This window comes from Carcharhinus amblyrhynchos, chromosome 11 (genome assembly GCF_965287045.1).
Source record: "Carcharhinus amblyrhynchos chromosome 11, sCarAmb.v2.hapA, whole genome shotgun sequence".
Taxonomy (NCBI): Eukaryota; Metazoa; Chordata; class Chondrichthyes; order Carcharhiniformes; family Carcharhinidae; genus Carcharhinus; species Carcharhinus amblyrhynchos.
Window position 1 is genome coordinate 72,598,631 of NC_137334.1, and position 27,310 is coordinate 72,625,940.

General features: G+C 42.2%; 1 protein-coding gene across 1 annotated transcript in view; it reads left to right on the forward strand.

Annotated features, from left to right (window-relative positions):
- kynu (kynureninase) overlaps nucleotides 1-27,310 on the forward strand; it is a 148,746-nt gene that overhangs the window by 116,485 nt on the left and 4,951 nt on the right. Inside the window, 5 exon segments of the mRNA XM_080199275.1 lie at nucleotides 3,052-3,150; nucleotides 3,268-3,341; nucleotides 7,814-7,866; nucleotides 16,222-16,307; nucleotides 20,774-21,004. Of these exon segments, the coding sequence (XP_080055401.1) occupies nucleotides 3,052-3,150; nucleotides 3,268-3,341; nucleotides 7,814-7,866; nucleotides 16,222-16,307; nucleotides 20,774-21,004 (543 nt within the window).

The window sequence follows — 27,310 nt, forward strand, 5'->3', positions numbered from 1 at the left end:
CAGGTCCCATCTCTCCCTGATTGTCTATTCTGCTCCAACTTTTGCGCCATCATCTCCAGCTAAATAATCAATCACATTTCTACCCCTCTTCAGTTCTGAAGAGGAGTTGTACGGACTCAAAACATCAATTCAGCTGCTCTCTCTCCCCACAGACACTGTTAGATTTGCTGAGATTAACCAACCCCTTTGGTTTTAATAACTATCTGGTTCCTGTGTGATTAGAATGCAGAGCCTCATCAAGGAAATCAGATTTCTGCAAAGAAGAGATTTTCTCCAATTAAACTGCTGAAATGTAAAATAAATACATTTGCATAGATCATCCCTCCCCTTTGATAAGGTATTGATAACTTAATTAAAAGCATGGGATGTGGGAGCGGAAGTAGGCCACTCGACCCATCGAGTCTATTCTGTCACTCAATGACATTATTTCTACTGACAACCTAGTTATTCAATTCCATTCTCTGAGGTATCCTAAGCCCCTGGAGCTGAATGACTGAATTTTAAAATTGTATAATTAAAATCCAGCCACTTTGTTTGCATTCCAAAACATTGTCATTGAAGGAAACATGCTAATCTGGCTCATCCTAATAACCATCTCAAGGACAGTATTCAAAGTTTTTACAAATACATAAAACGAAAAAAAGTGGTTAAAATAAACATTGGTTCCTTTAGAGGATGAGAAGGGGGATGTAATAACTGGAAACAGGTATTTTGTGTTGGTCTTCACAGTGGAAGATACAAATAGCATGCCAAAAATTGATGACAGGAAGGCTATGGCAGTTGAGGACCTAGAAACTATCATTATCATGAAAGAGATAGTGTTGTGTAAGTTAGTGGGGCTAAAGGTAGACAAGTCTCCTGGTCTCCAGGGCACCAAAAGAGATTGTGAGAGAAATAACAAATGCACTCGAGGTAATTTACCAAAATTTGCTGGATTCTAGGGTGTTCCCGCAGATTGGAAAACAGCAAATGTGATGCTACTGTTTAAAAATGGAGGTAGACAAAAGGCAGGCAGCTTAACTTCTGGAGTAGGGAAAATGCTTGAATCTATCATCAAGGAAGAAATAGCAAGACATCTGGATATAAGTTGCCCCGTTGATAAGACACAGCATGCGTCATGAAGGGCAGGTCTTGTTTGACTAATTTGGTAGAATTCTTTCAGAACATTACATGTGAAGTGGCCAATGGGGAACCTGCGGATGTGGTGTATCTGGATTTCCAGAAGGCATTTGACAAGGTGCTGCACCAAAGACTGCTACATAAACTAAAGATGCAAAATGTTACAGGTAATGTATTAGCATGGCTAGAGGATTTGTTAACCAATGGAAAGCAATGAGTCGGGGTAAATGGGTGTCTTTCTGGTTGGCAATCAGTGACTAGTGGTGTGTCTCAGGGATCAGTGTTGGGACTGTGATTGTTTATGATTTATATAGATGATTTGGAGTTGAGGACCAAGTGTAGTGTGTCAAAATTCACAGATGACACTGGGATGAGTGGCAAAGCAAAGTGTGCAGAAGATGCTGAACGTTTGCAAAGGGATATAGATAGTCTAAGTGAATGGGGGAGGGTCTAGCAGATGGAGTGTAAAGTTGGTAAATGTGAAGTCATTTATTTTGGTAGGAGCAACAGCAAAATGGACTATTATTTAAATGGTAAAAAATTACAATATGGTCCTGTGAAGAGGGACCTGGGTGTCACTGTGCAGGAATCTCAAGGAGTTGGTTGCAGGTACAGCAGGTAATTAAGAAGGCAAATGGAATTTTGTCCTTCATTGCTAGATGGATGGAGTTTAAAAATAGCAAGGTTATGTTACAGCTGTGTAAGGTGCTGGTGAAGCCACACCTGGAGTACTGTTTTGGTCCCCTTACTTGAGAAAGGATACACTGGGACTGGAGGGGATGCAGAGGAGATTCACTAGGTTGATTCTGGAGTTGAGAAAGTTGGCTTATGAGGAGATATTCAGTAGACTGGGGCTATACTCATTGGAATTCAGAAGAATGAGGGGAGATTTTACAGAAACATATAAGATCATGAAGGCAAAAGATAAGATAAAAGCAGGGAAATTGTTTCCACTGGTGGATGAAAGTAGAATTAGGGGGCATGGTCTCAAAATAAGGGGAAGCAGATTTAGGACTGAATTGAGGAGGAACTTTTTCACACGAAGGTTTATGAATCCGTGGAATTCCCTGCCCAGTGAAGCAATTGAGGTTACCTCATTGAATTTTTTTAAGGCAAGGATAGATACATTTTTGAACAGTAAAGGAATTAAAGTGAGCAGGTGGGTAAGTGGAGCTGAGTCCAAGAAAAGATCAGCCATGATTTTATTGAATGGCGGAGCAGGCTCGAAGGGCCAGATGGCCTACTCCTGCTCCGAGTTCTTATGTTCTTATGTTCTTAAACACTTTTGGGAGAAGACATCTTACCAATCTATTTGGCATGGCTGTGGGCAAATTGAAAAAAAAAACTTCAGCACTTTTTCTTCAGTGCTTTCTCCATTTGACATCATAGAATTCCTTCAGTTCTTTCTCCATTTGACATCATAGAATTCCTACAGTGCATATCAAGGTCACTTGGCCTATTGATCCTGCAGCCACAACAATCCCACCCATGCCCTGTCCCCATAACCCCACGTATTTATCCTTCTAATCCCCCTAACACTAAAGATCAATTTGGCATGACCAATCCACCTAACCTGCACATCTTTGGACTGTGGGAGCACCTGGAGGAAACTCACGTAGACACAGAGAGAATGTGCAAACTGCACACAGACAATCATCTGAGACCAGAATTGAACCCAGGATCCTGGCTCTGTGAGGCAATAATACTAACCATTGTGCCACCATGTCGCCCTATTGGTTTAAATGTTGTGTTTATCCACAATATTGAATAAAATCAATTTTTCTAGCAGCAACATCGTGTATAATCAATACAGAATTTGGGATGCCAAGTTATCAAATATAACCATTTTTAACAGTCTGAACCTTCAAGTTGTTTGAATTCACATTTTGTTTGTGTGCTTTCAACATAATGGCATCAACTTGTGTTGTATAGGGATGTTTTGTTGGCTTTGACCTTGCTCATGCTGTTGGGAACGTAGAACTATATCTGCATGACTGGAACGTAGACTTCGCCTGCTGGTGTAATTACAAGGTAAAACAAATTATTTTGTTTTTCTCCATTGATTGCAGAGCAAAGTTAAATCTTTTCATCCATTTGTGTAAAATGAATATCAAATTGCCCAAGTGATATTTTATTTTAATATTACAGTATGTAAATTCTGGTGCTGGAACCTTAGCAGGGGCATATATACATGAAAGACACCAATTTTCAATAAAACCAACGTAAGTACCAAGTACACTCGTGTAGAAATCCCAACAAAATCTAACTAGTGGTATTTTCTGTTTATAACATAAGACAAAGTGGAGATGCCTCATTATAAAATATTGCTGCCGTACATAAGATTAAATTAAATGTGTGGGGAGAATGTTTAAATTGCAACAGTTGCATTATAGCAAATGAAATTTGAATATCGGAGGCCCACCTCCATAGATAATTTCAGAAATATATATAATAAAAAGCATTTAAATATAAGTTACATTCATATTTTGGGTGTTTATTTCTCAGTCATGTTGCCGGATAGAAATTTAGTTTTTGGACCTGTGGTGTTAGTATATCTTTGAGTATTCGTTTGCAAGCATTTGACTGTTAATTATCTGCTACTAAGGTTGGTTTAAAAAGTGAAGGTTGGAATCTTTTGAGGTAGTTTGTCATATTGAACTGTGTTGCTAAACTGAGTGTAGTTCTTGCCCCTCGTTTGTCCATGCCCTCTGCAGTTTAGTAAGGCCAGAAATGTTTGTCACTTGAACGTCTCCAGGATTGGTAGCGTTTTGACCTTTTGTTAACATAAAGTCGCTTTGCTCTTTACAGGAAGAATTGATGCAGCTCTGTTAATATTAATGAACATCTGCGCCAGCTTAAAAAAAAATTCATAGATTGTTTCTTAACTTACATTTCAGTAAGCTGCAATTAGCTGTTTGAAGATTGTATAAAATAGCTGTGAACTACAGCAGTCACTAATTAAAATAATACCGCTCATTGTTTGTGTGCCTGTCAACAGCATAATCACCTTGATTTTGGAGTGAGTGGAAAATGAATAGTACTCACTGTTCATTGCACCCTACAGAGTTTCCATGTCAATTTACAAGACTGACAAAGTGATTCTAATGTAGAGTCTGTGCCAGGGATTGCAGAACACTTGTGAGCAGGGCAAGCAACAGTATTTCGCCCCAGCCACCCAATCCAGTTGAGGAACTTTTAATACAAAAATTAGGCCTGGACCAGGAAATTTCATTAACTTGATGTAAAATCATAGATATAAAGCAGGATAAAGGCAGGGAGAGAAAGGTGGAATCAAGCTGGAGATAAAAGTGATGGAATGAAAGCTTAAAAAAAATTTAATCACCAATGATAAGTATGATCCGAATAAATGAAAACAAATTTTCAGTGCTCCAGAGATTAATCATAATTAGGACTTAACACATTATTGAAAAAATAATTTGAATGGACAACTCCTATCTTATTTAGTAGTGTTTAAGGCTAAGTGGCTCAATGTCCTTCAAGTAGCTAAGTTTAAGTTCATTTATTAATGCCACATGTAGCCTAACTTGACACTCCAATCAAGTCACTGTGAAAATCCCCAATCTGCCACACTCTGGCACCTGTTTGGGTACACGAGGGGAGAATTTAGCATGGCCAGACACAGGGAAAATGTGTAGACTCCACATTGACAGTGACCCAAACTGGAAATTGAACCCATGGCTCTTGTGCTGTGAGGCAGCAATGCACATCATGTTCCAGTATTCGACCCAATATTCCAATGCCATATCATTTGGTAGGTACCAGGGTCACAATTTTGTGGAGGAGCAGAGGAACTCAAATGTAGACAGGGGCATGTTCTCCTTTACGCTTCCTGATTGTCAACAACAATCTCCTTCGTTTTGTTGACATTAAGGGAGAGGTTATTGTTGTCACATCAGTTCACCAGATTCTCTATCTCATTCCTGTACTCTGTTTCATCATTGCTTCAGATCTGACCCACAGTGGTGCCAACAACAAACGTATAAATTGAATTGGAGGGGAATTTGGCCACACAACCATAGGTGTATAAGGAGTATAGTAGGGGGCTGAGAACACAGCCTTGTGGGGCACCGGTGTTGAGGGTGATCATGGAGAAGGTGTTGTTGCCTGTCCTTACTGATTGTGGTTTGTGAGTTAGGAATTTCAGGATCCAGTTACAGAGGGAGGAGCTAAGCCTCAAGCCATGGAGTTTGGAGATGAGTTTCATGGGAATAATGGTGTTGAAGGCTAAACTGTCATCAATAAATAGGATTCTGACATAGGTGACTTTGTTATCCAGGTGCTCCAGGGTTGAGTGTAGGGTCAGGAAAATGGCGTCTGCTGTGGACCTGTTGCAGCGATAGGCAAACTGTAGTGGATCCAGGTAGTCTGGGAGGCTGGAGTTGATTCGTGCCATGACTAACCTTTCGAAGCACTTCATAATGATGAATGTCAGAGCCATGGCTCTGTCTGTCATTAAGACAGACTGCTTGGTTTTTCTTAGGTATCGTGATGATGGTCATTTTCTTGAAGCAGGTCGGGACCTCAGATTGTTGTAAAGAGAGGTTGAAAATGTGTGTGAATACCACCTGATTTGTGCAGGATCTGAGCGCAAGTCTGGGTACTTCAACCGGGCCAGTTGCTTTCCATGGTTTGACATTCAAGAAAGCTGCTCTGACATCTGCAATGCAATTCCAGATACAGGTTCATCCAGGGCTTCCAGGGTGGAGGGCATCTCTCACCGACCTCTTGCTCATGTGGGGTGCAGAATGCATTGAGCTCATCAGGGAGGGGTGCGTTGAAGCCAGAAACTTTACATGCCTTCATCTTATAACCTGTTTTGTATTGCAGACCTTGCCACAGTCAGCAGGTGTCAGTGTGGCTAGTCTGGGATGCCAGCTTGGTCTGGTATTGTCTTGATGTATCTCCTTAGTTATTATCTGGCTTTCTTGTAAGGGTCAGTGCCGCCTGACTTGAACACTTCAGACCTGGACCTCAACAAGCATTCGATATCCCTGTTCATCCATGGTTTCCGGTTGGGGAACACACAGACTTGCTTCTTTGGCACATAGTCTTTTACAGTTACTAATGAAGTTAGTTACTGCTGTGGCGTACTCATTCAGGCTGGTCGCAGAGTTTTTAAATACAGACCAGTCCACTGACTCCAAGCAGCCTGTAGGAGATCATCCAATTTCTCAAACCAACATTGCACGACTCTCTTTGATGGATTCTACTGCTTCAGTTTTTGCTTGTAAGCCGGGACCAGGAGCACAGTCTTGTGGTCTGATTTGCCAAAGTGTGGGTGGGCGAGCGAGCAGTAGACATGTTTGATATTTGTGTAGCAGTGGTCTAGGATGTCTGGGCCTCTGGTGGAGCAGGGGACTTATTGGTGGTAACTTGGTAGTATGCTCTTGAGCTTGGCCTGATTGAAGTCCCCTGCCACGATAAACAAGATCTCTGGATGTTTTGTCTCAAACTATTCGTAGTGGTGTATATTTCATTCAGCGCGATCTTCATGTCCACATGGAGTAGGATGTAAACTGCTATCAGGGTAACAGAGGTGAACTCCCACGGAAGATAGTAGGGGCAGCATTTTAGCATCAGGTATTCTAGGTCTGGGGAGCAGAAATTTGCCAGCGTTGCTACAAGTAGATCCCACCTCCTCTAGCCTTGAGTGAGGTCACTGTATGGTCCATTCGATGGGTTGAGAAGCCCTCTGGTTGTAGGGCATTCTCTGGTGAAGCAGGAGTAATCCATGCCTCGGTGAAACAGAGTACTCAGCAGTCCCTCAGTTCTCTTTGAAAAGTGAGTCTGGCTCTAAGTTCGTCCAGCTTGTTTTCCAGAGACTGGACATTTGCAAGGAGTAAGCTGGGGAAGGGAGCTTTTGGACCGCGTTGTTCCACCCTCACCTGCGGGCCTGCATGTTTTCCAGGCTTCCTGGAGCGTCTGCTTCTTTTCGAGCCTGGGAGACGGTGAGAGTGGTTTGCGATGTTAAGAGTAGGGTTGTGTCCAGTGAGGTTCTTCACTCTGGTCGGTGTGCAGATGGAGGATTTGTTGTCTTGCTTGCACTTCCTGTGCTGGTAAATGGGTCTGTGCAGTCGGGTGTTCCGGATTGCTGCCGGGCTGCATTTTGGCTTCGCCAGTTGGTGGATATCCAGACCAAGTTCCAGCCTGGATGGGTCAAAGGCTGTTGAGTGAATGATGTCCCTGAGATTGCAGTCGCGGGTGAATCGGGCTCCACTGGCTTACTGCCAGTTCGGGTTCTTCCTTCAGAGGTTGGAGGATCTTTAGACTTGCAAGTGAATTTAAAAGAGCAGTGTTAGTGATTGTGAGGCTGAGAGAGTTTATTTTTAGGAGTGTGGGGCGACTGTAGAAGTAGGGAGGGGAGGGAGTGCTTGGAGCCTGCAGGAGGTTACAGTTCTCTGGCACCCTGGTGTTAAGGGCTGGGGAGGGAGAGGACTCCAGCCTCCTACTTGCTCCCACTGGTGTTTCCCGGCCTGCTGCATTTCTCGAGCAGCAGGGAGAATCCTGGCCATGATTACTATTGTAGTGAATGGAACTCAATAGCCAATTTCCATATGGGCAGACACCACAAACTGCAATGAAATATTAACCAGATAATTTGCTTTGTTTCAATGATGTTGGTTAAATGTTGATAAGAACTCTGTGTAATACCCCTAAACAATTTAACTTCCAGATTACTCGGTTGGTGGAGCCAAGACATAAAAACCAGATTTGTGATGGATAATAGTAAGTACCAATATACTTAGCTTAATTTATGATTTATAATGTGTAAGAGCAATGCAGGTAGGTTGATACCAGAAGTATGAGTGTAATGTCAGAAAGAAACATTTATTGCCACACACTCTAAACTGAAACAGAGTTACTTAATTTGCATATGTTCAGCATCCATTATCATGATGAGCATGTGATTGCTTGTAAGAATCAAAAATGCTTCACCTTTCAAATTGTATTTCCTCCAGTATGATTAATGCAAGATAATGATGGACTTTTACATATACTTTGTTTAATGTTGAACTTGGGAGATGATTAGTGCTGGCAAGGCTACATTTATCGCCCATTATTAGTTGCTCGGAATTGCTGCAGTCCTTCTAATGATGAAGTGTCTACAATGATAGTGATTAGGGAAATCCAGAATACCAACTTAATGATGAGGATCGAATGGTTACATATGACCCAGGCAGGATCATTTGTGACTTGGCAGGGAAATTGGGAAGGATAATGTTTTTTTTTCCCTTTGGTACTAGTGAATGCAATGTTACAAAACCAAAACTTACCTTAGTGTTGAGTTCAGATGTCAGGAGCTCCAAGTCCCAAGTTTCTGGACTTCCCGTGCATGCATATGCTGAGAGCGGGATGCGCGTGTGTGGTTCGGCATCTTTACATTCTTCAGGCCCACGACAGGTCCTCACCACACCTGTGAGTAAAGAGGAAAACAGGGTGTGAGAAACAATGGCCAAGTGCCTGTGTGGAACACTGTAACCAGCAATATATCAGACAGGGAACTGTCCCCGATACAGGACAAAGGAAGGGGAGAGAAACAAGTCCCAGTTAAGTTAAAAAAAACAAAAGGATCAGAGAAACAGATTCCAAATTTAAAAAAAAGCTTGCGGGGAACAGACTTTAAGTCAACAATGTTCAGGAGACGCCCTGGTAATTGGGATGAAGATGCCCTTTGAAACATGTGCGTTCTGATCAGCAAGGCTGAAAGTCTGAAGTTGTGCTGGTAATTTAGTGCTTGAATGAATACACAGGAATCCAGGGGAATGGAATTTTGGGAAACAAGATGGTGAGGTAGACCGTTGCTGATGCTGCTCAAGTTGGGATATTGAAGAAGCCTGAAGAGAAAGCCTGAAAATCTTGGAAGGCAATGAAGTTCAGTGAAGCTGTGCTACACCGTGTTGGAGCAGCATTGTTCTTGCTTGGCACAACCAAAGGGCTGAAATCATGCTTGTAAATTGATGTTTGAGTGTACTCAACAGCCCAGGGAACAGAATCTCTGAAAGCAAGACTGAAACTCTGAGGTAGGCCATTGTTGAGGCCATCTGATCTGGATGGACTTTTGGAGAGAATTCCAAGAAGAGATCTTCAAAGGTGAAGACTGGAAACTCTTACGGGTTGGCTCATGACTAGCACTTCTCTTTAGCCATTATGTGTTATATCCCAGGTTATGAATTTTGAATGCCCAGGCAATTAACTTTGGATCATCCATTCTGCCCAGATTGAACCAATTTGGTCCAAAAGGAAGAAAAATCAACAGCCCCAGGATAGCTATTTTCCCTGTAAGGGTTTTTCAGGACACTCCATAAAATGAAAGTTTAATCATAATAATATTTATTATGTAAAGCCAGCTGATGAGATATCAAATGAATACATCTTTTGTGACAGTAGGAGCAAGAGTGGGACATTCAGTCCCTCAAATCTGCCCTGCCATCCACTAAGATCCTGGCTGATATAATTATGGCCAAAATTCCACTTTTCTCTCAGCCCCTCCCCAATAAACTGTAACTTCTTTGTAGATAAAAATCAGCCGATCCAGGCCTGCCTATCCAGGCCTATCCATCCAGGCCTATCTTTCCAGACCCTGTCAATCCACACCCTGTCTATCCAGGCCTGTTTATCAAGGCCTTTCTAAATATGACTGTCTATCTAGGCCTGTCTGTCCAGGCCCATCTATCTAGACCTTCAATATATTCAATAATCCAGCATCCTCAGCTCTCAGGCAAAGAGAATTTTGCAGACTGAAAAATTTCTCCTTATCTCCTTTCTAAATGAGAGATTCATTATTTTAAACAGTGCATCACAAGGTCTAGATTCTCTCTCAAGAGGAAACATCCTCTTAGCATTCACGTTGCCAAATCCCTCAGAATGCAATTTGTTTCAATAAAATCACCTTGCTTTCTTCTAACTGCCAATAAGTATAGGCAAAATTGTTCAAGCTTTCCTAATAAGACAACCCCAGAAATTAGCTGAGCGAACTTCCAATGCAAGTATATCCCACCTTCAATAAAGAGGTCAAAACTGTCCAGAGTACTATAAGTGTGGTCTTACCAATGCCCTGTATAATTTTAAGACTATCTGACTTTTATATTCACTCTGCTTACAATCATAGCATTCCTATTGTCTTCCAAATCATTTGCTGTACTTGAATCATAGAGTCCCTACATTGCAGAAGGAGGCCATTCTGCCTATCAAGTCTGCACCAACTCTCCAACAGAGCATCTAACCCAGGCTCACCTTCCTGCCCTATCCCTGTAAATTTGCACATTTACCTCATTAAACCATCTAACCTACACATCTTTGGACTATGGGAAGAAACCAGAACACCTGGAGAAACCCACACAGTCACAGATAGAACATGCAAACTCCACACGGATAGTCTCCCAAGGCTGGAATGGAACCTGGGTCCCTGGCACTGTAAGGCAGCAGTGCCGCCCAGTTGCAAGTTAACCTGTTTGCAGTTCACACACCAAGGCACCCAGATCCCTCTGTTCAACTGATTTCTGCAGTCTCTCTCCATTTAAATTAAAACGTTCTCTTCTAGCGTTTCACTGGAGTGTTGCGCCAAACCCATCAAGATTTAATTCAAAAGGTAAGAATGGTTTTGCTGAGCCAAGTTTCTTCTGAGCTTTTGTAGAAAATCCCACAGCAGGAGGTCATAAAATTCCTCATGGAAATGTTAACCTCCATGAAATACCTTCTTGTTCTCTACACTTGGGAACTGATTTACAAAGCAAATCAAGTCTGTCTAGTAGCCGATTAAATAGAGCATTACAAGTATAAAATATGGAAGAAGCTACCATCAACAATTTAGATGTTCACTTCCTGTTTAATGTGAAAGCAGGCAAGATAGCCCCATTATTGTAATACTCCTGGTGAATGGAAAACCTCTTAAGATGAAAGTGGATACCTGTTGCTATGATTGCTCAACGTACATTCCAGTACTTGAGAAGGAATCCAGCCATTGAATTTAAAGAGTACTGCAGCAAAGTTGAAGATTTACTCAGGAGAAATCATGAAAGTAATGGGTACCTATAAGCTACGGGCAACAGTCTGCCCAGCTCCTAGTAATAATAGTGAACAAAGCCTTCTGGGCCACGACTGACTTAAAGAAACCAATTTAAAAAATATGAGTTGAGTTGCCAAGTTGGCATCATAGTTTGTGGGGCAAGGGTAATCATCCCTGTACCAGGAAGAGAGATTCTCCTAGCCAAATTGCACAGTGCCCATCCGGGTATATCTAAAGATGAAGATGCTCACTAGCAGCTCTGTCTGGTGGTCTGGCATTGATGCTATCTTTGAGAGCATCATCAAGCACTGTGAACAGTGCCAATCACAACAAGCGTTGCCTGCTGTAGCCACACGGCACCCTTGCTGGCCATGGACATGAGACCATATTGATTATGTTGGTTCATTAATGGGCACAATATTTTTGCTCCTTGTCGATGCACATTCAAAGCGGAATAAAGATTTTGAGCTGAAGTCTCTGAAAACTTGCAAGGGATAGTTGACAAATTAATCCATGGAATACCTGAAGTCATAATCATAACGGAATAGCCTTGACAAGTACTGAGTTCCAGAACTTTCCCATTCTCTATGGTATCGAGTGCCTTACCACCCAGCATCCAATGGATTAGCTCAGTGAACCATCCAAACCTTTAAGTCTCCCCTAAAGATGCAGCCTGGGATGCTGGAGACTAGAATCTCACACTTCCTTCTGGGCTATAGAACCCCCTCCACATGCAGCAACAGGAGTCCCAAGAATTAATATCTGAGAACAAAACTGAGCTTCATGTTTTCAAATTTGCCAGGGAGAATAGAGGCCAACCATGACTTACCAAAGACTTACATAGAATCCCTGCGGTGGAGAAAGAGACCATTCAGCCCATTGAGTCTGCATTGACCACAATCCCACCCAGGCCCTATTCCTATTCCCTGATTCATATATTTATCCTACTAATCCCCCTAACACTATGGTCAAATTAACCTGGCCAATCAACCTAATCTGCATACCTTTGGACTGTGGGAGGAAACTGGAGCACCCGAAGGAAACCCAGGTTGTTTTCAGTGGATGAAGCAGCATTTGTGAGAAATCTTGGAAGTGAGTCAAGTTGGGTCCCAGGAGTTGTATCCACAACTGAGTCCCTGTTTTATCAAGTGGAGGGAAGAAATCACCTTGACTAGGACAGTTAGGAATGGGCTATAAATGCTGGCCTTGCCTGTCATGACCACATCCCACAAATGAATGCAAGAAGGAAAGGATAAAGATGGGTAAATGAAGTTGAAATACTAATTACCATGTTCTAATTGAACAGAGAAAACAAACTCAAGGACCTCCTGTTCTCGAGGTTTTTTTTTTGTCTTTAACTGCAAGAGTGAGATACAGCCCTCTTCATATTCACTGTCAATACTTTCTTAAGAGCTCTCCGAATTCAAGAAAAGCTAACTCTTATTGTGCCAGCATTCCTCAGCTAAGGGGCACTACAGCATAGTGGTACACAACCTTTGAGTTCAAGGACCTCATATTGGCAAAACTTGCACATCAACTTTTGATGAGATTCAAGTGCAAAGGATCCTGTGTGCTTGCTACATTCTCAGTTTCTGCTGCTCTTGTAATTCTGCCAATACTATGTCACCATTACAAGATTTATTTCTTCAGCCTTGGAATTATTATTACTGGCCTTCCCCATGCTACTTCCTGTCACCTAACAGGAGGTAGAATTTGGTGGAGTTAGAAAATGAAAGAAAATGCATTCTTAATGCATTGTTTTCACTGTCAAGCTTTGACGTTTGTGCACTTCAACCCAGGCTCACAAACTGAAGTTTCAGTTTTCTGCTGAAACACAATCCTGTGGCTGCTGGAAACTCAAATAAAGAATGAAAAATGCTGTGCAGGTCTGAAGCATCTGTGGGGAGAGAGAGACAGTTACCTGTTTCAGGTCAACAACCGGTGAAAAACTATCAACCTGAATCAGAACTCTGTTTTTCCTTCTGTAGATGATGCCAGACAGAAGACCTGCTGAGCATTCCAGCATTTTCTGTTTTTAAATTTCAGATTAGCCCAGCCCAAATGTCAGCCAACATTGATATTCAGATCCAGAAGCTCTGTGTTAATTACTTCAATAACCATAAAAGAGAAAAAAAATGGGCAACGATAGATGGTTTGATTCTTTCTTTGATTCTAGCTTGTTGTCCTGGGCTTAATCCATGTACTCATTCCTGACATGCACCCTCAAACCAACAGTACTTCTGACTGATTTGCTTAAAGTAAGGGAGAGTCAGAAAAATTTAGCACGGACAAACAACAAAGAATGTCTTAACTATATTGTGATAACTGAATTTGCATATAAATGTGTCACATTTTGGAAATATGTTTTACTAGTTAATATTATGTTTATGAATGTTTTATTATATTGAAAGCAATAAGTTATTGCTGAAGTTTAAATTCAACCTGTAGAATTAATTGTCGGATATCATAAAACTTTCAGAATGTGTGGTTTCTGAATGGAGGCACCAGGTATCAGATTATTCAGTTTTGCATTTTAGCTAATCCTTCAAAAGTGCCACAGGGGCCTATCTTCAAATTTCATGTCTTCAAAGAAATGCCTTCACACACTAATATAGACTCCACAAACAGGGCTTTCTTTCTCTTATCTTCCTCTCTTTTGTCATTGGTTATTGTAGAGAATCCATTGCTGTTTATTGAATTGATTTGATCTCTTCCCAGCCAGTCCAAGCCGGACAGTAACGCATAAAAGAAACAGAATGGTATAACGGACACATATAGGTTATAACCTGAAGGACTTCTCTGGACGTTCGTGATGCTTAGCTTGTTGTTTGATCCCATACTGCTAGTGACAACTTCAAGTTCAAGTGACTGGCACATGCCATCCTCACCCCAGTGAATGCTGGCCAGGCACTTGCTTGTTTTATGCAAATAGTCTGATCCCAGGGCCTCTTTTGATTTGATTTGATTTATAATTGTCACATGTATTGGAATATTGTTTTTTGCGCCCTACGCAGACAAAACATACCATTCATAGAGTACACAGGGGAGAAAGAAAGGAGAAGGTGCTGAATATAGTGTTATAGCCATAGTTAGGGTGTGGAGAATAAGTCCATTCAAAAGTCTGATGGCCGCAGGGAAGAAGCTGTTCTTGAGTCGTCAACCCTGAGTCTATACCCCATTATTAGCAATTCATCATATCAAATATTTCTCACAATTGACCAAAGGTTTCAAAACAAAAGGTAGCATCTGCTACGAGTATGATCCTCCTTATTTGAGTTATCTTTCTGTCTACCCCCAAAGCAATACTTCACATCCTGGTTCCATGGAAAAAGATATGAAAACTCTCTCTGTTTGTCTTCTCAAAATCATTCATAATTTTGAACACTACTTGCATCCCATCTGAGCCTTCTCTGTTTCAATGGAAAAAGCAGCAGATTTTCAAACCTTTCTTCATAGCTTTAACCTTTCTTACCTGATACCGCTGCCAGATTTTTGTTTCCCCCATGGCTATTTCCTATAATGGAGTGTTCAGAATTGAAGACAATATACCAGATGGATCTAAATCCACAAGTAAAATCATTTCAACATTTTTTTTTTATTCAATACCAATAAAACTAAAACTCTATATGCCTTTGTATGTGTTTTCTTTCCTGCACTCCCACCTTTGGAGCTGTTGGCTCTGTTTTTTCCAATCCATTAAGAGTTTCACCAGCTATGGCATAATTCCTCTCACTTAATTGTGCGGAGGGTGTGGAGAGTCTGCAGAAGGATCTAGATAGGCTGGGCGAATGGGCCAGGAAATGGCAAATGGAAATTAATGTTGGCAAGTGTGAGGTGGTCCACTTTGGTAGGAAGAATGGTAGGAAGGACTATTACTTACGTGGCGAAAAACTGCAGCAGGCAACGGTGCAGAGGGACCTCGGGGTCCTTGTGCATGAGTCGCAAAAACCCAGCTTGCAGGTGCAGCAGGTGGTCAGGAAGGCGAATGGGATGCTGGCCTTCATAGCGAAGGGGATTGAATATAAAAGTAGGGAGGTCTTGCTGCAGCTGTATAGGGCATTGGTGAGGCCACAGCTGGAGTACTGTGTGCAGTTTTGGGCGCCGCACCTGCGCAAAGATATTTTGGCCTTGGAGGGAGTGCAGAGGAGGTTTACTAGGCTGATACCGGAGTTGAGGGGGTTGAGCTATGAGGAGAGGCTGAATAAACTAGGCTTGTACTCGTTGGAGTTTAGAAGAATGAGGGGAGATCTCATTGAGACGTATAAGATGATGAATGGGATGGATAGGATAGAGGTGGAGAGACTCTTCCCGCTCAAAAAAGACAGTAGGACTAGGGGGCACAGCCTCAAGATAAAGGGGGGGCGTTTTAGAACGGAGTTGAGGAGGAACTTCTTCACTCAAAGGGTGGTGAATCTCTGGAATTCTCTACCCGTTGAAGTGGTGGAGGCTGCCTCGCTAAATATTTTCAAGAAGCGGGTTGATGGGTTTTTGATAAGAGAGGGGATTAAGGGTTATGGGGAGAGGGCCGGAAAGTGGAACTGAGCCACGACAGATCAGCCATGATCTTATTGAATGGCGGGGCAGGCTCGAAGGGCCAGATGGCCTACTCCTGCTCCTATTTCTTATGTTCTTATGTTCTTAATTTACTGAGTAATTTTACTTCATTCATCTCCACCTTGAACTACAACTGCAACTGATCTGTACATTTCACTCTAATGTCTTGACCCTGTGGACATTCTCCATCAGATTTTGCCATGTTCCTAATTTGATATCATCATTAAATTTTTACATCATCCTTCTTGCATCTATATCCAAATTATTTCGATAAATGGGAAGCAAAGTCTTCCCAACACGGATTCTTGAGGCATTCAAGAATCTATGTTCAGTCAATTGGAAAAGCATCCATTTACCTCAGTGTGCTGGAAGTGGTGACGGGGGGATTTTCACAATAACTTCATTGCGGTGTTTGTCTAAGTCTATTTGTCTCTAATAAATTATAAATAAACTTTAATTTAAAAACTAGCACAGAAAACTCCCAAAAAAGTCTGCATGTTCTTTTTCTCTCTGCTACTTAGAAATTGACATAAGCCCTGGTGTGAATGGATTTCGAATATCAAATCCCCCCATCTTGTTGGTTCGTTCACTACAAGCTGGCTTAGAGGTAAGTTCCTTGATTACATTGGGAAATTTTAGTTTTAAGTAACCATTATATGTGTAGAAATAATTGAGTAGAATCTAACTTCATGTTTTTACTTGTGTTGCTTAATTCAGCTCAAGTTGTGTTGTGTAGATAATTCCAAATAAAAATACTTTTAAAAATTTATTCATGGGTCATGGGCGTCGCTGGCTGGCCAGCATTTATTGCCCATCCCTAGTTGCCTGAGGGTAGTTGAGAGTCAACCACATTGCTTTGGAGTCACATGTAGGCCAGACCAGGTAAGGATGGCAGATTTGTTTCCCTAAAGGACATTAATGAACCAGATGGATTTTTCCGACAAGCGACAATGGTTTCATGGTCATCAGTAGATTCTTAATTCCGGATATTTTTTATTGGAATCTAATTCCACCGTGGTGGGATTTGAACCTGGGTCTCCAGAACATTAGCTGAATTTCTATTAACAGTCCAGCAATAATACCACTAGGCCATCACCTTCCCGAATAAAAAATAAATATGACACTGGTTACAAATGACTTAACCCCTACCCCACCTTGAAAATACCAAGGGTGAACAAGACACATTTTACCATCAATCATTTCCTTTCACTATTAGATAGTTCAGGATGATGTGCGAACAAGTCTGACAATTTTAAAGGGCTTTTTTCAACCAGAGGACACCACAATAATACTCCTGAAGTACAGTCACTGTTGTCACCACAGGTAGTAATGGAGTCACACAATTTGCACATAGGAAATGTGATGAGGGTCAAGCTTTGAGATGCAATCCAACACTTCGAAGTAGGGCCTGAATTCAAACAGAATCCTATCAAGATTCAATGTTACTAAAATGTTATTTTCATTTGTCGATGATTATTATTACAACTTTTATCCGAAATACATCAGAGTACTGTTTTTCCAACAAGACATTTCACAGATTCCATCTAAAAGACACTTTGAAATAAAAATTAATTAATACATTATAAAAAGACACTGTTAAATTTAAAGCAATGTGGGGGTCATATCCTTGACTCTGGGATTAAAAGCCTCATTAACTATATGGTGACCATGCGTCCCAGAATTTCCAGTATTGTGCTGGAATTAGCATTCCGTTCCCAAGCGCTGGGGGTGGATTTCCCAAGACATAATTTGTCCCAGATTTCCCTCCTTGTCACTGCTCCATCATGGTTGGTATTTGTGGATGCATACTGTTTATGCACATGAGCAACCTAGAACCAGCACAGTGTACGTACACAGACACAGGCACAAGGGAGCTGGCTGGCACCGCCAAATTCAGCAGTTAATGGAGGGGGAGGAGATGGTGGTGGTGGAAGTTTGACTCTTCATAGGTGAGGATGTCTGAATCTTTACTGGACAGGATCTGGGCTGGCAGCAGTAGTACTGAGGCCTGAATTGGGGCTTGTGTGTTCGCTCCAAATTCCAGATTGGCACTGGCAGCAACAATGGCCCTCTCTGGCCTAAGTCCGGGAGGCCAGGTCCAGGATAGGTCCTAGCCAAGCCCTGGGAGGGGTGTTTGACTGTCCTGTGGAGCAGGTGAAGGACCTGGGCTAGGGAATGGGAAGACTGGTGAGATCTGAAAGAGGGTGGAAAGATGAGCCATCCGGAATGTCCATTGGTCCTGTCCATACACCATTGTTCTTTACATCTTACCTCCTGCCACTGCCAATTAAAGTTATTCACTCTAATTAACTAAACTGTCCATGAAATACCTCCATAAAGTCTTTCCAAAATTGCTTCAGAAGATTGCAATTCAAACCAACATGAAAACTTGTAATATCATTCTTCCCTTGTGTTTATTTGCAATGCATTGTAAATTCAATACATTCATTCCCATAATAAAGAAGAAAGGTAATCTGCCATTGCACCCACAGCATTGATGCTCCTGCCACCAACTGGAACATTACAGGTTTGGTTGCACTTGATCCATAATAGGGGTCTCAATGTTAACACCCCATCTGCACCTACACTCATTTGCTTCTTCAGGTTTCAATTTTCCTGTCTCCAAATGTCTGGTAATCTGAAAATGCTAACAAGGTCATTCAAAACTTCAAGTTTCATCTCCGTCCTGTATTACTGAAATCACCATTTATTTTGCTAAGGAAGACTTTGATTGCATAACAGAAGAACCTGAGTGATGAATCCCTTGTCCTTGTCTTTTGGGATTACAATCAAGGCAGTCAAATCACAAAGAATATGACTGGAATTTTCTTGTCCATGATTCCCATGGTGGACCATGCAAAGGTCCATTGACCTCAGGCAGGTTTTTCCAGTTTTGGGGCAGGCACAGCCGGAAAATCCTGCCCTATAAGCCTGCAGTCGAGTCTTTAGTAAAAACTATTGTCCAAGAAAATATTCACAAACCAGCACTGATATAAGAATTGCTACTGTGTCTTGTAATGTCCATTAGTTAATTTGGATGAAGTACTATGTGTTCTGTAGATTCATAGATGTTTACTGCACAGATGGAGACCACTCAGCCCATTGTGACCCTGCCAGTTCACAAAGATTTGACTATATTAATCCCTTTTTCCAGCACTTGGCCCATAGCTTTGGAGGTAATGGCAGCACTAGTGAATATTTAAATACTTCTTGAATGTTAGGAGAGTTTCTGACTCAAACACCCTTTCAGGCCATAAGTTCCAAACTCCCATCACTCCTGGTTGAAAAGTTTCTCCTCAACTCCCCTCTTAGCGTTATACTTCTTATCTTAAATACATGCCCCTAGTTATTGACCCCTCCACTGATGGAAAAAGTGTCTCCTAATCCATTCTATCCATGCCCCCCGTAATCTTGAACACCTCTACTAGGTTTCCTCTCAATCTTCACTGCTCCAAGGAAAACAGCCCAGTCTCTCCTCTTATCTCAGACCCACCAGTCCAGGCAGCATCCTGGTAAATCTTCTCTGCACCCGCTCCAATGCAAACACTTCCTTCCTATCAGAATTGCATGTAGTACTCCAGTTGTTGCCTGACTAGTATTTTATGCAGTTCCAGCATGCCCTCCCTGTTCTTTCATTCTGTGCCTCGGGTAATAAGGGCAAGGATCCTACATGCCCTCTTAACCACTTTATTTACCTGTACTGCCACCTTCAGAGATCTGTGGATATGCACTCCAAGGACCCTCTTATCTTCAGGACTTTCCAGGGTCCTACCGTTCATACTGTAACTCTGTGCCTTGTCAGCCCTCCTCAGATGCATTACCTCCGGCAATTTTGAATCTATTTGAATTCCTGTTAAATTGTCAGTGTAGAGAGCTAAGGCACAAATTTCACATTCACACCAGCAAATGATACTTCAACACCAGCAAATGATACTTCAACGCACAAAGTGTAAAAATCAATAATTAAATTCATTAAAAATCTACGGTTATAATGTGTTCCTTTGAAATTTGCTCCTGATTTTCCTTTGAAGCAGAATGCAGTCCAGGACAAATAGAAATCTCATATCAGTTATCTTTAACTTAAAAAAAGCAGCAGGTTTCTGTTAGCAATGTAATTTAATGTATGCATATAGAACGTGGCTGATTTTTGACAGGTAATCTATCAAAATAGCAGGATAGGTAACAATTACCATTTTGTAGCATTACAGTCCTTTTAAGTAAACTAAAAATTCAATCTGCATAGCTAATGCAAAAATTATACATCACTTGAAATATTTGCATTCATCTGAATTTCAAATCGAATCCTTTCTTTATCAACGGGTCATGGTGTAGAAGGTTATGGAAGCTGGTTGAAAGGGCATTTCACTATTTCCCCTTCCAAATAAGGGATATCAAAACTGCTATCATTCTGAGGGTAAGAAATAGCCTCCAAAGCTCCAAATTGCAGGCAGGAAGCACGCCCATATTTTCACTAGGCAGTGCACCACTCACCATATTGGATAAAGTGATTCCATTGATGATGGGAGCACACAGCAGGAGCATTCAAGGGTGCAAATAATTCATTGCAGAATTATTTTTCCATTTTTAAATGCCCGAGTGTTTCACACACCATGTACAAGCGGGTAAATCAAGTAGAGGTACCAATCTGCCATGACTGAATGGCAGAATTGAGGGCCTGAGTGGCTTTCTCCATTTTTATTTGGTAATTGGGGGAGACTTGGCATTTCCAAATACGTTATTGATGTACAAAACATCCTCTTTAACTCTGGACTATTTCTTTAAGCACAGCAATCGAAGATAATTTGCGAAATGTCTGGACATAATGGTGAAATAGTCAAAAAGATATGTCAGGGTTGAATGAGTGTTTTTTTTTTGCAGGCTGAATGATCTAGCTTGTTTCCCTACAATTGTTGCATTGCAAGAAAACAAGGAAAATTATTCGCTGTAATATTTTATACGGACAAAACTAATGTTTAATGCAAAAATGTTGTCATGGTTGTATTACTGCAAAATGTGATGTATTTACTGTGTGACTTTGGCAAATATATCTGTGATTAATTCCATTTATTTCAGATCTTCAATCAAACTGACAAGAAAGCACTGCGGAGAAAATCTGTTTTACTTACTGGTTACTTGGAGTGCCTGATCAAGCATTACCATTCAAAGGATCCACATAATCCTCAGAAGACATATGTCACTATCATTACTCCTTCTAATATTGAAGAACGAGGCTGCCAGCTCTCATTGTTTTTTTCAAGCCCTTCCAGCTTGATTTTCACGGAACTGATGAAAAGAGGAGTTGTAGTAAGTAGCGTTTTGGCATTTGATGTTTACTGCAGATCACGCTTCATGATTGTCATAGATACATCCTCAAGTACAAAGGTAATTTTAAACTCCTGATTTACATGGGAGTTGTCTTGCATTGCCCTTAATCTATTTGTACACCCTCATAATGCTGGAATGTAAGACAAGCATTCTTGTGCAAACTGGATCAGATACTTATGCCATTCAGACATCAAGGGATAGAGGTACATGTGCTCAGGGTTATTTCCTCCATTCAGGAGATGTGGAAGTCACTGGCTAAGGCACCCTTTGTTTCCCATCCCTAATTACTCTTGAAAAGGTGTTGTGAGCCGCTGCAGCCTATCTGATGTAGGTACATCCACCGTCCTGTTAGGGAGTGAGTTTTGACTCAGTGACAGTGAAGGGATGGCGATATATTTCTAAGTCAGAATGCTTAGTGACCTGAAGGGGAACTTGCAGATGGTGATGTTCCCAAGTATCTTCTGAGCTTGCCCATCCAGGTGGCTGTGGTTGCGTATTTGGAAGGTGCTATCAAAAGAACGTTGGTGAGTTGCCCCCATGCATCTTATAAATGGTAGGCATGCTGCCATTGTACAATGGTCATGGGAGAAGTGAATTTTGAAAATGGTGAATGGGGTGCCAACCATGTAGGCTACTTTGTCCTGAATGGTGTAGGTTTCCTTGAATATTGTTGGTGCTGTACTCATCCAGGCAAGTGGAAGGTATTCCATTACACTTCTGACTCATGCCTTTTGGATAATCAGCAGTTTTTGGAGAGTTAGAGTCAATCACCTCATAATTCCCAGCCTCAAACTTTCTTTGGTAGCCATAGTGTTTATAAGACGGATCCAGCTCAGTTTCTAGTCAATGATAACTCCCAGGAAGTTGATGGTGAGGAATTCAGAGATAGTAATGCTATTAAATGTCCTGAGGAGATTGGTAGGATCTCTTTTGTTGGAGGTGGTCATTGTCTGGCAGTTGTGTGATATGAATGTTACTTGTCACTTATTAGCCCAAGCCTGAAGTTGTCCAGGCCTTACTGGCATGCCTTACATGACTCCTTCTACAGTACCTTCCTGATCTGTGATCTCTATCATCAAGAGTAGCAGATGCTTGGGAACACCACTTGCAAGTTCCCCTCCCAAGTCACATACCATCCTGACTTGGAACTATATTGCCATTCTTCCACTGCCACTAGGTCAAAATTTTGGACTTCCCTCCCTAACAGCACTGTGAATGTGTCTATAAACACCATGGACTGAGCAGTTCAAGAAGCCAGTTCATCAACAACTCCTCAAGGCCAATTAGGGATGGGCAATAGAAAATGCTGGCTTAGCCAGCGACACCCACATCACATAAAAGAGCAAAAGAAATGTGGGCATGGGTTGCTTTGGTATATGAGGAGTCATGAATGGTTCTGAACATTGTGCAGTCATCAGTGAACATCCCCACTTCTGACCTTCTGATGGAACAAAGGTCATTAATGCAGTCACCAAAGATGGTTGGGCCTAGGACACTCGTCTAAAGAACTCATGTACTGATGACTGGGGTGATTAATCTCCATCAGCTCAAACCATCTGCCTTTGTGCTAGATATGCCTTCAGCTAGTGGAAAGTTTTCCCTGTTATTCCCTTTGACTCCAGTTCTGCCAAGACTCCATAATGACACTTGGTCAAAAGTGCTCTGCTGTCACCTCACCTCTTGAGTTCAGCCCCTTTGTCTATATTTTGACCAAAGCTGTAATGCGCTGAGGATCTCAGTGATCCTGGTGATTTACGAACATTTGGAGAGGTTTGACATGATCAGGAATAGTCAGCATGGATTTGTCAAGGGCAGGTCGTGCCTTACAAGCCTAGTTGAGTTCTTCGATAATGTGACTGAACACATTGACGAAGGAAGTGCCGTGGACGTAGTGTACATGGACTTCAGCAAGGCGTTTGATAAGGTCCCCCATGCAAGACTTCTTGAGAAGGTGAGAGGGCATGGGATCCAAGGGCCTTTGGCCTTGTGGATCCAGAACTGGCTTGCCTGCAGAAGGCAGAGAGTGGTTGTGGATGGGGCTTTTTCTGAATGGAGGTCAGTCACCAGCGGAGTGCCTCAAGGATCTGTTCTGGGACCCTTGTTGTTTGTCATTTTCATAAATGACCTGGATGAGGAAGTGGAGGGATGGGTAAGTAAGTTCGCTGATGACACGAAGGTCGGTGGTGTTGTGGATGATCTGGAAGGATGGCAAAAGTTGCAGCAGGACATAGATAGGATGCAGGACTGGGCGGAGAAGTGGCAGATGGACTTCAACGCGGATAAATGTGTTGTCGTCCATTTTGGCAGAACCAACGGGATGAACGAGTACACTATTAAGGGCAGAAGTCTGAGTAGTGTTGAGGAGCAGAAGGATCTTGGGGTCCGGGTCCACAGGACTCTTAAATCGGCCTCGCAGGTGGAGGAGGTGGTCAAGAAGGCGTATGGTGTACTGGCCTTCATTAATCGAGGGATTGAGTTTAGGAGTCGGGAGGTAATGCTGGAACTTTATAAGACCCTTGTCAGGCCTCATTTGGAGTATTGTGCGCAGTTCTGGTCGCCTCACTATAGGAAAGATGTAGAAGCTATTGAAAGGGTGCAGAGGAGATTTACAAGGATGTTGCCTGGACTGGGAGGCATGCCTTATGAAGTTAGGTTGAGGGAGCTGGGACTCTTTTCCCTGGAGAGACGAAGGTTGAGAGGCGACCTGATAGAAGTTTACAAAATGTTGAGAGGAATAGATAGGGTGGACTCTCAGAGGCTATTTCCCCGGTTTGAAATGGTCGCTACGAGAGGACACAGATTTAAGGTGCGGGGAGGGAGGTTCAGAAGTGATGTTAGGGGTAAGTTTTTCACTCAGAGGGTGGTGAGTGAATGGAATCGGCTGCCGTCAGTGGTGGTGGAGGCGAACTCGCTGGGGTCTTTTAAAAGACTTCTGGATGAGTATATGGGGTTTAATGAGATTGAGGGTTATAGATAGGTCTGTAGGTTGGTAGGTGATGTGGTCGGCGCAACTTGTGGGCCGAAGGGCCTGTTTGTGCTGTAGTGTTCTATGTTCTATGTTCTATGTTAAACCCAAACTGAGTTCAATGAGCAAGTTATTGCTGAGTAAGTGTTGCTCGATAGCACTGTCAAAGACCCCTTCCATTACTTTGCAAGGATTTCTGAGTGCAGGATGTGCATTATGAAAACTGCCTTTGCTGATTCTAAATCAGAGAGCAACAGGTAAAATTTGGTATACTCCATCTCAAGTGTAGTATGTGGCGGAGTGGGTTCCATGCTGCTTTCCTCTTCTTTGTGTTGCTGGCTCCCTCAGCAGGATTGCAAAGCAGCAAAGTGCAGAAACCACATATGCACCCGGTCTGCTCTTCTTAAAGACTGCTGTCCCTTTTAAAATGAAACTGTGCTTAATAATATTGGTGCAATTTAGATTATGGAAAGTTAAGCACCAGGAGTGGGAATGCTCCAGGACAGGATGCAGTGAGAAACTGTTGAGATGTCAATTCTCGATGTTTTGCCAAGGATTTGACAGCAATATCACAAGAGATGTAATGACCTCCCTTGAATACGCAAGGTCAGTGTATGTATCGTTATATATCTCCTCTCACCCCATCCCATCATCCACCCATCAGCATTCTCTGATTTCATGCTGCAAGCCTAACATCTAGATACTCCAACTCACCCTCATGCATGTTCCAATTCTCTCAGTCTTACATGCATCCCTGGCTACCTCTACATAGCTCCAATATGATCAGTATGGAAGTCACACCACTGAACCACAGTGCTACAGAACTTCTGACATTCCACCACACCCATCCCCCCCGCCCCCACCACTGCCCAACCCTTGCAGGGTGAGGTGGCACACAGTAGAAAGGAATAGAGAAGACCTGGTATGGGTAAAGGCACCTGCATCTCCCAAGTCCCATAAGGGAGATGACTCTGATCATTGTGGGTTAACAGTAACAGAGTTTATGTTATCCACTGCCTCTAAGAACTCTGATGATGGCATGCTCCTGCTTTATGTCCCTCCACAACTCCTGACACACCAACGTCCTGCCATCTGGAATGATAAGGAAGCAGCTGAAATTCTGGTCATGGACTTCTTGTTTCCTACCCCACTCTGCCCTTCTCTTGTAGGAATGTTTGCCTCTGATTTGCCATTACCAGACAACTGGAAAACTACCATCTGCCCAGCCACAGTGCACGCATGAAGAAGCAGAAACAACAACACGGGTGTAATGAAGATACACCCTCATTTTTTCAGAACTCACAGCCATCAGTTCAGAAACTGGCAGTGTGTATACCTTGGAGGCCAGTATGGAGTGAGAAACAGTACATTGTAGGTCATCAGAGCACAAGTGGACTGTGAGACAAAGGAAAAGAACAGTCCATTTTCCACTTAAGCAAAGTCACTGTTAAGTTCTGGAAAGGACTCAGATAAGGAATGTGATGAAAGGACACGTAGGAGAGAATACTGATGGGCATTTACACCAAGATGCAGAATGCATTGGCAGCCCCAAGTGCCTGTCACTGTCAAGGAACAGGAAGGAGATGTTGCAGAGTCTATCTCAGCGCACTCTCTATTCCATTTTCCTATTGTTTTGCAGCCGCTGAGAACTGTGGCTCCTGCCTCCAAAGTTCTCACAATCTTTGTGGGGACAGGCCACTAGCTTCTCTACAATCCGTGTGAGGAATCAGCAACATTCTTCTGCAAATCCACTGCAACATTTTCAAGAATATCTCTGGAGTACTTGCAGTCAGTTTGCAATAGTAGAAGTGCTTAAACATTACCTTATCAGAAATGTGGGTATCTGGCCCTTTAAGAAACACTGATGCAGGGCCCATCATGCAGCATCATAGAGTGAAGGACAAGTTTGTTGTTTAGATGTGCGTTGTCCAAATTTGGTATTGAGGCACTGTATTAGCAGTTTGCTCTGTGCGATGACAGCATAGGCACATTCACAGGCTTCTAGCACACACCAGAGATGGCCAGTGATGCAACAAACCCCAGCAAAGCACTGCAAGACATCTGGAATGTTCCCTCGAGTGACAGTGCAGCAATGATTATTGCAACCCTGATTTGAGTAGCGTAGCTTTTAAAAAAAATCCCAGAAATCTGGACTTGCTGAATTTTGCAACCAGATCATATGGCCTTGTTTAACTTATTTGAGTTATTCTTCTCACCAGCCTGTGTTGGAAATGGCTTGCAACATGTAATGAAATAAGCTTGATCCAGGGAATTGAACTGCAGTCAGCGGGTAAACTGCTTGTACACTGCACTTTGAGGAATCAATTCAAAACTCGAGGAAATTACTTCATTTTGTCACTGAAGACTGTTTTATGTTTACATGGGCATGCAGGAATGTGAAGTTAAACACACATCGTGCTGGGCAAACAGGCCCTGAACCTTTTTGGACACCAATCTTCTCTGCAGTTCTTCCAAGAGCAAATCTACATTTTCAAAATTCAACAAGAACTTTGGCAGTCAACCCTTATAAATGGGCCAATACCTTGACTGATTTTTAAATTCTGTAAGACTGTAAGCTTATGACGAGGACTGAAGGTTTGGTTGGCCTTCTGAGCTTTGTAGGAATGCAAAATGTTGTAGCTAACACATAAATACAGTTATGGTCCTGTAGCACAAGGCACTTTCCTACTTGAAGATACAAACAGAAAATCCAGCATTGACTAACTTCAACACATGGGATGTCCATATATTGATTTTGTCGAGTAAATCAGAAATAGCTGGAAAAACTCAGGAGGTTTACTTCCTCTGTTTTTTTCAGGCAGCATCTATAGAGGGAAATAGAGTAGTATTTATACCATAAGAACAGAATTTGGCCACTCGGCCCATTGGGTCTGCTCCGCCATGGCTGATATTTTTCTCATCCCATTCTCCTGTCTTTCCCCATAACCCCCGATCCCCTTATTAATCAAGAACCTAGTTATCTCTGTCTTAAAGACACTCAATAACCTGGCCTCCACACCCTTCTGCGGCAAAGAGTTCCACAGATTCACCGCTCTCTGACTGAAGGAATATTTTATTTTTATTTTGGGTTGATGACTTTTACCTGAACTGATAATCAGATCAGGACTGATGCTATCTGACCTGCTTAGTTTTTCTACCTTTTGTTGTTCTCATCCACAGTATTTTGTTTTTGTCCTGATTTTGTGGCTTTCTTATGGGACAATCAGCTCTGTTGCAGGATCCGAGACAAAAAGCCTTTCAATATCCAGAATTGGAACTAATTTTCCTTGTTATGCCTGATTGCACTTGTCGCACACATC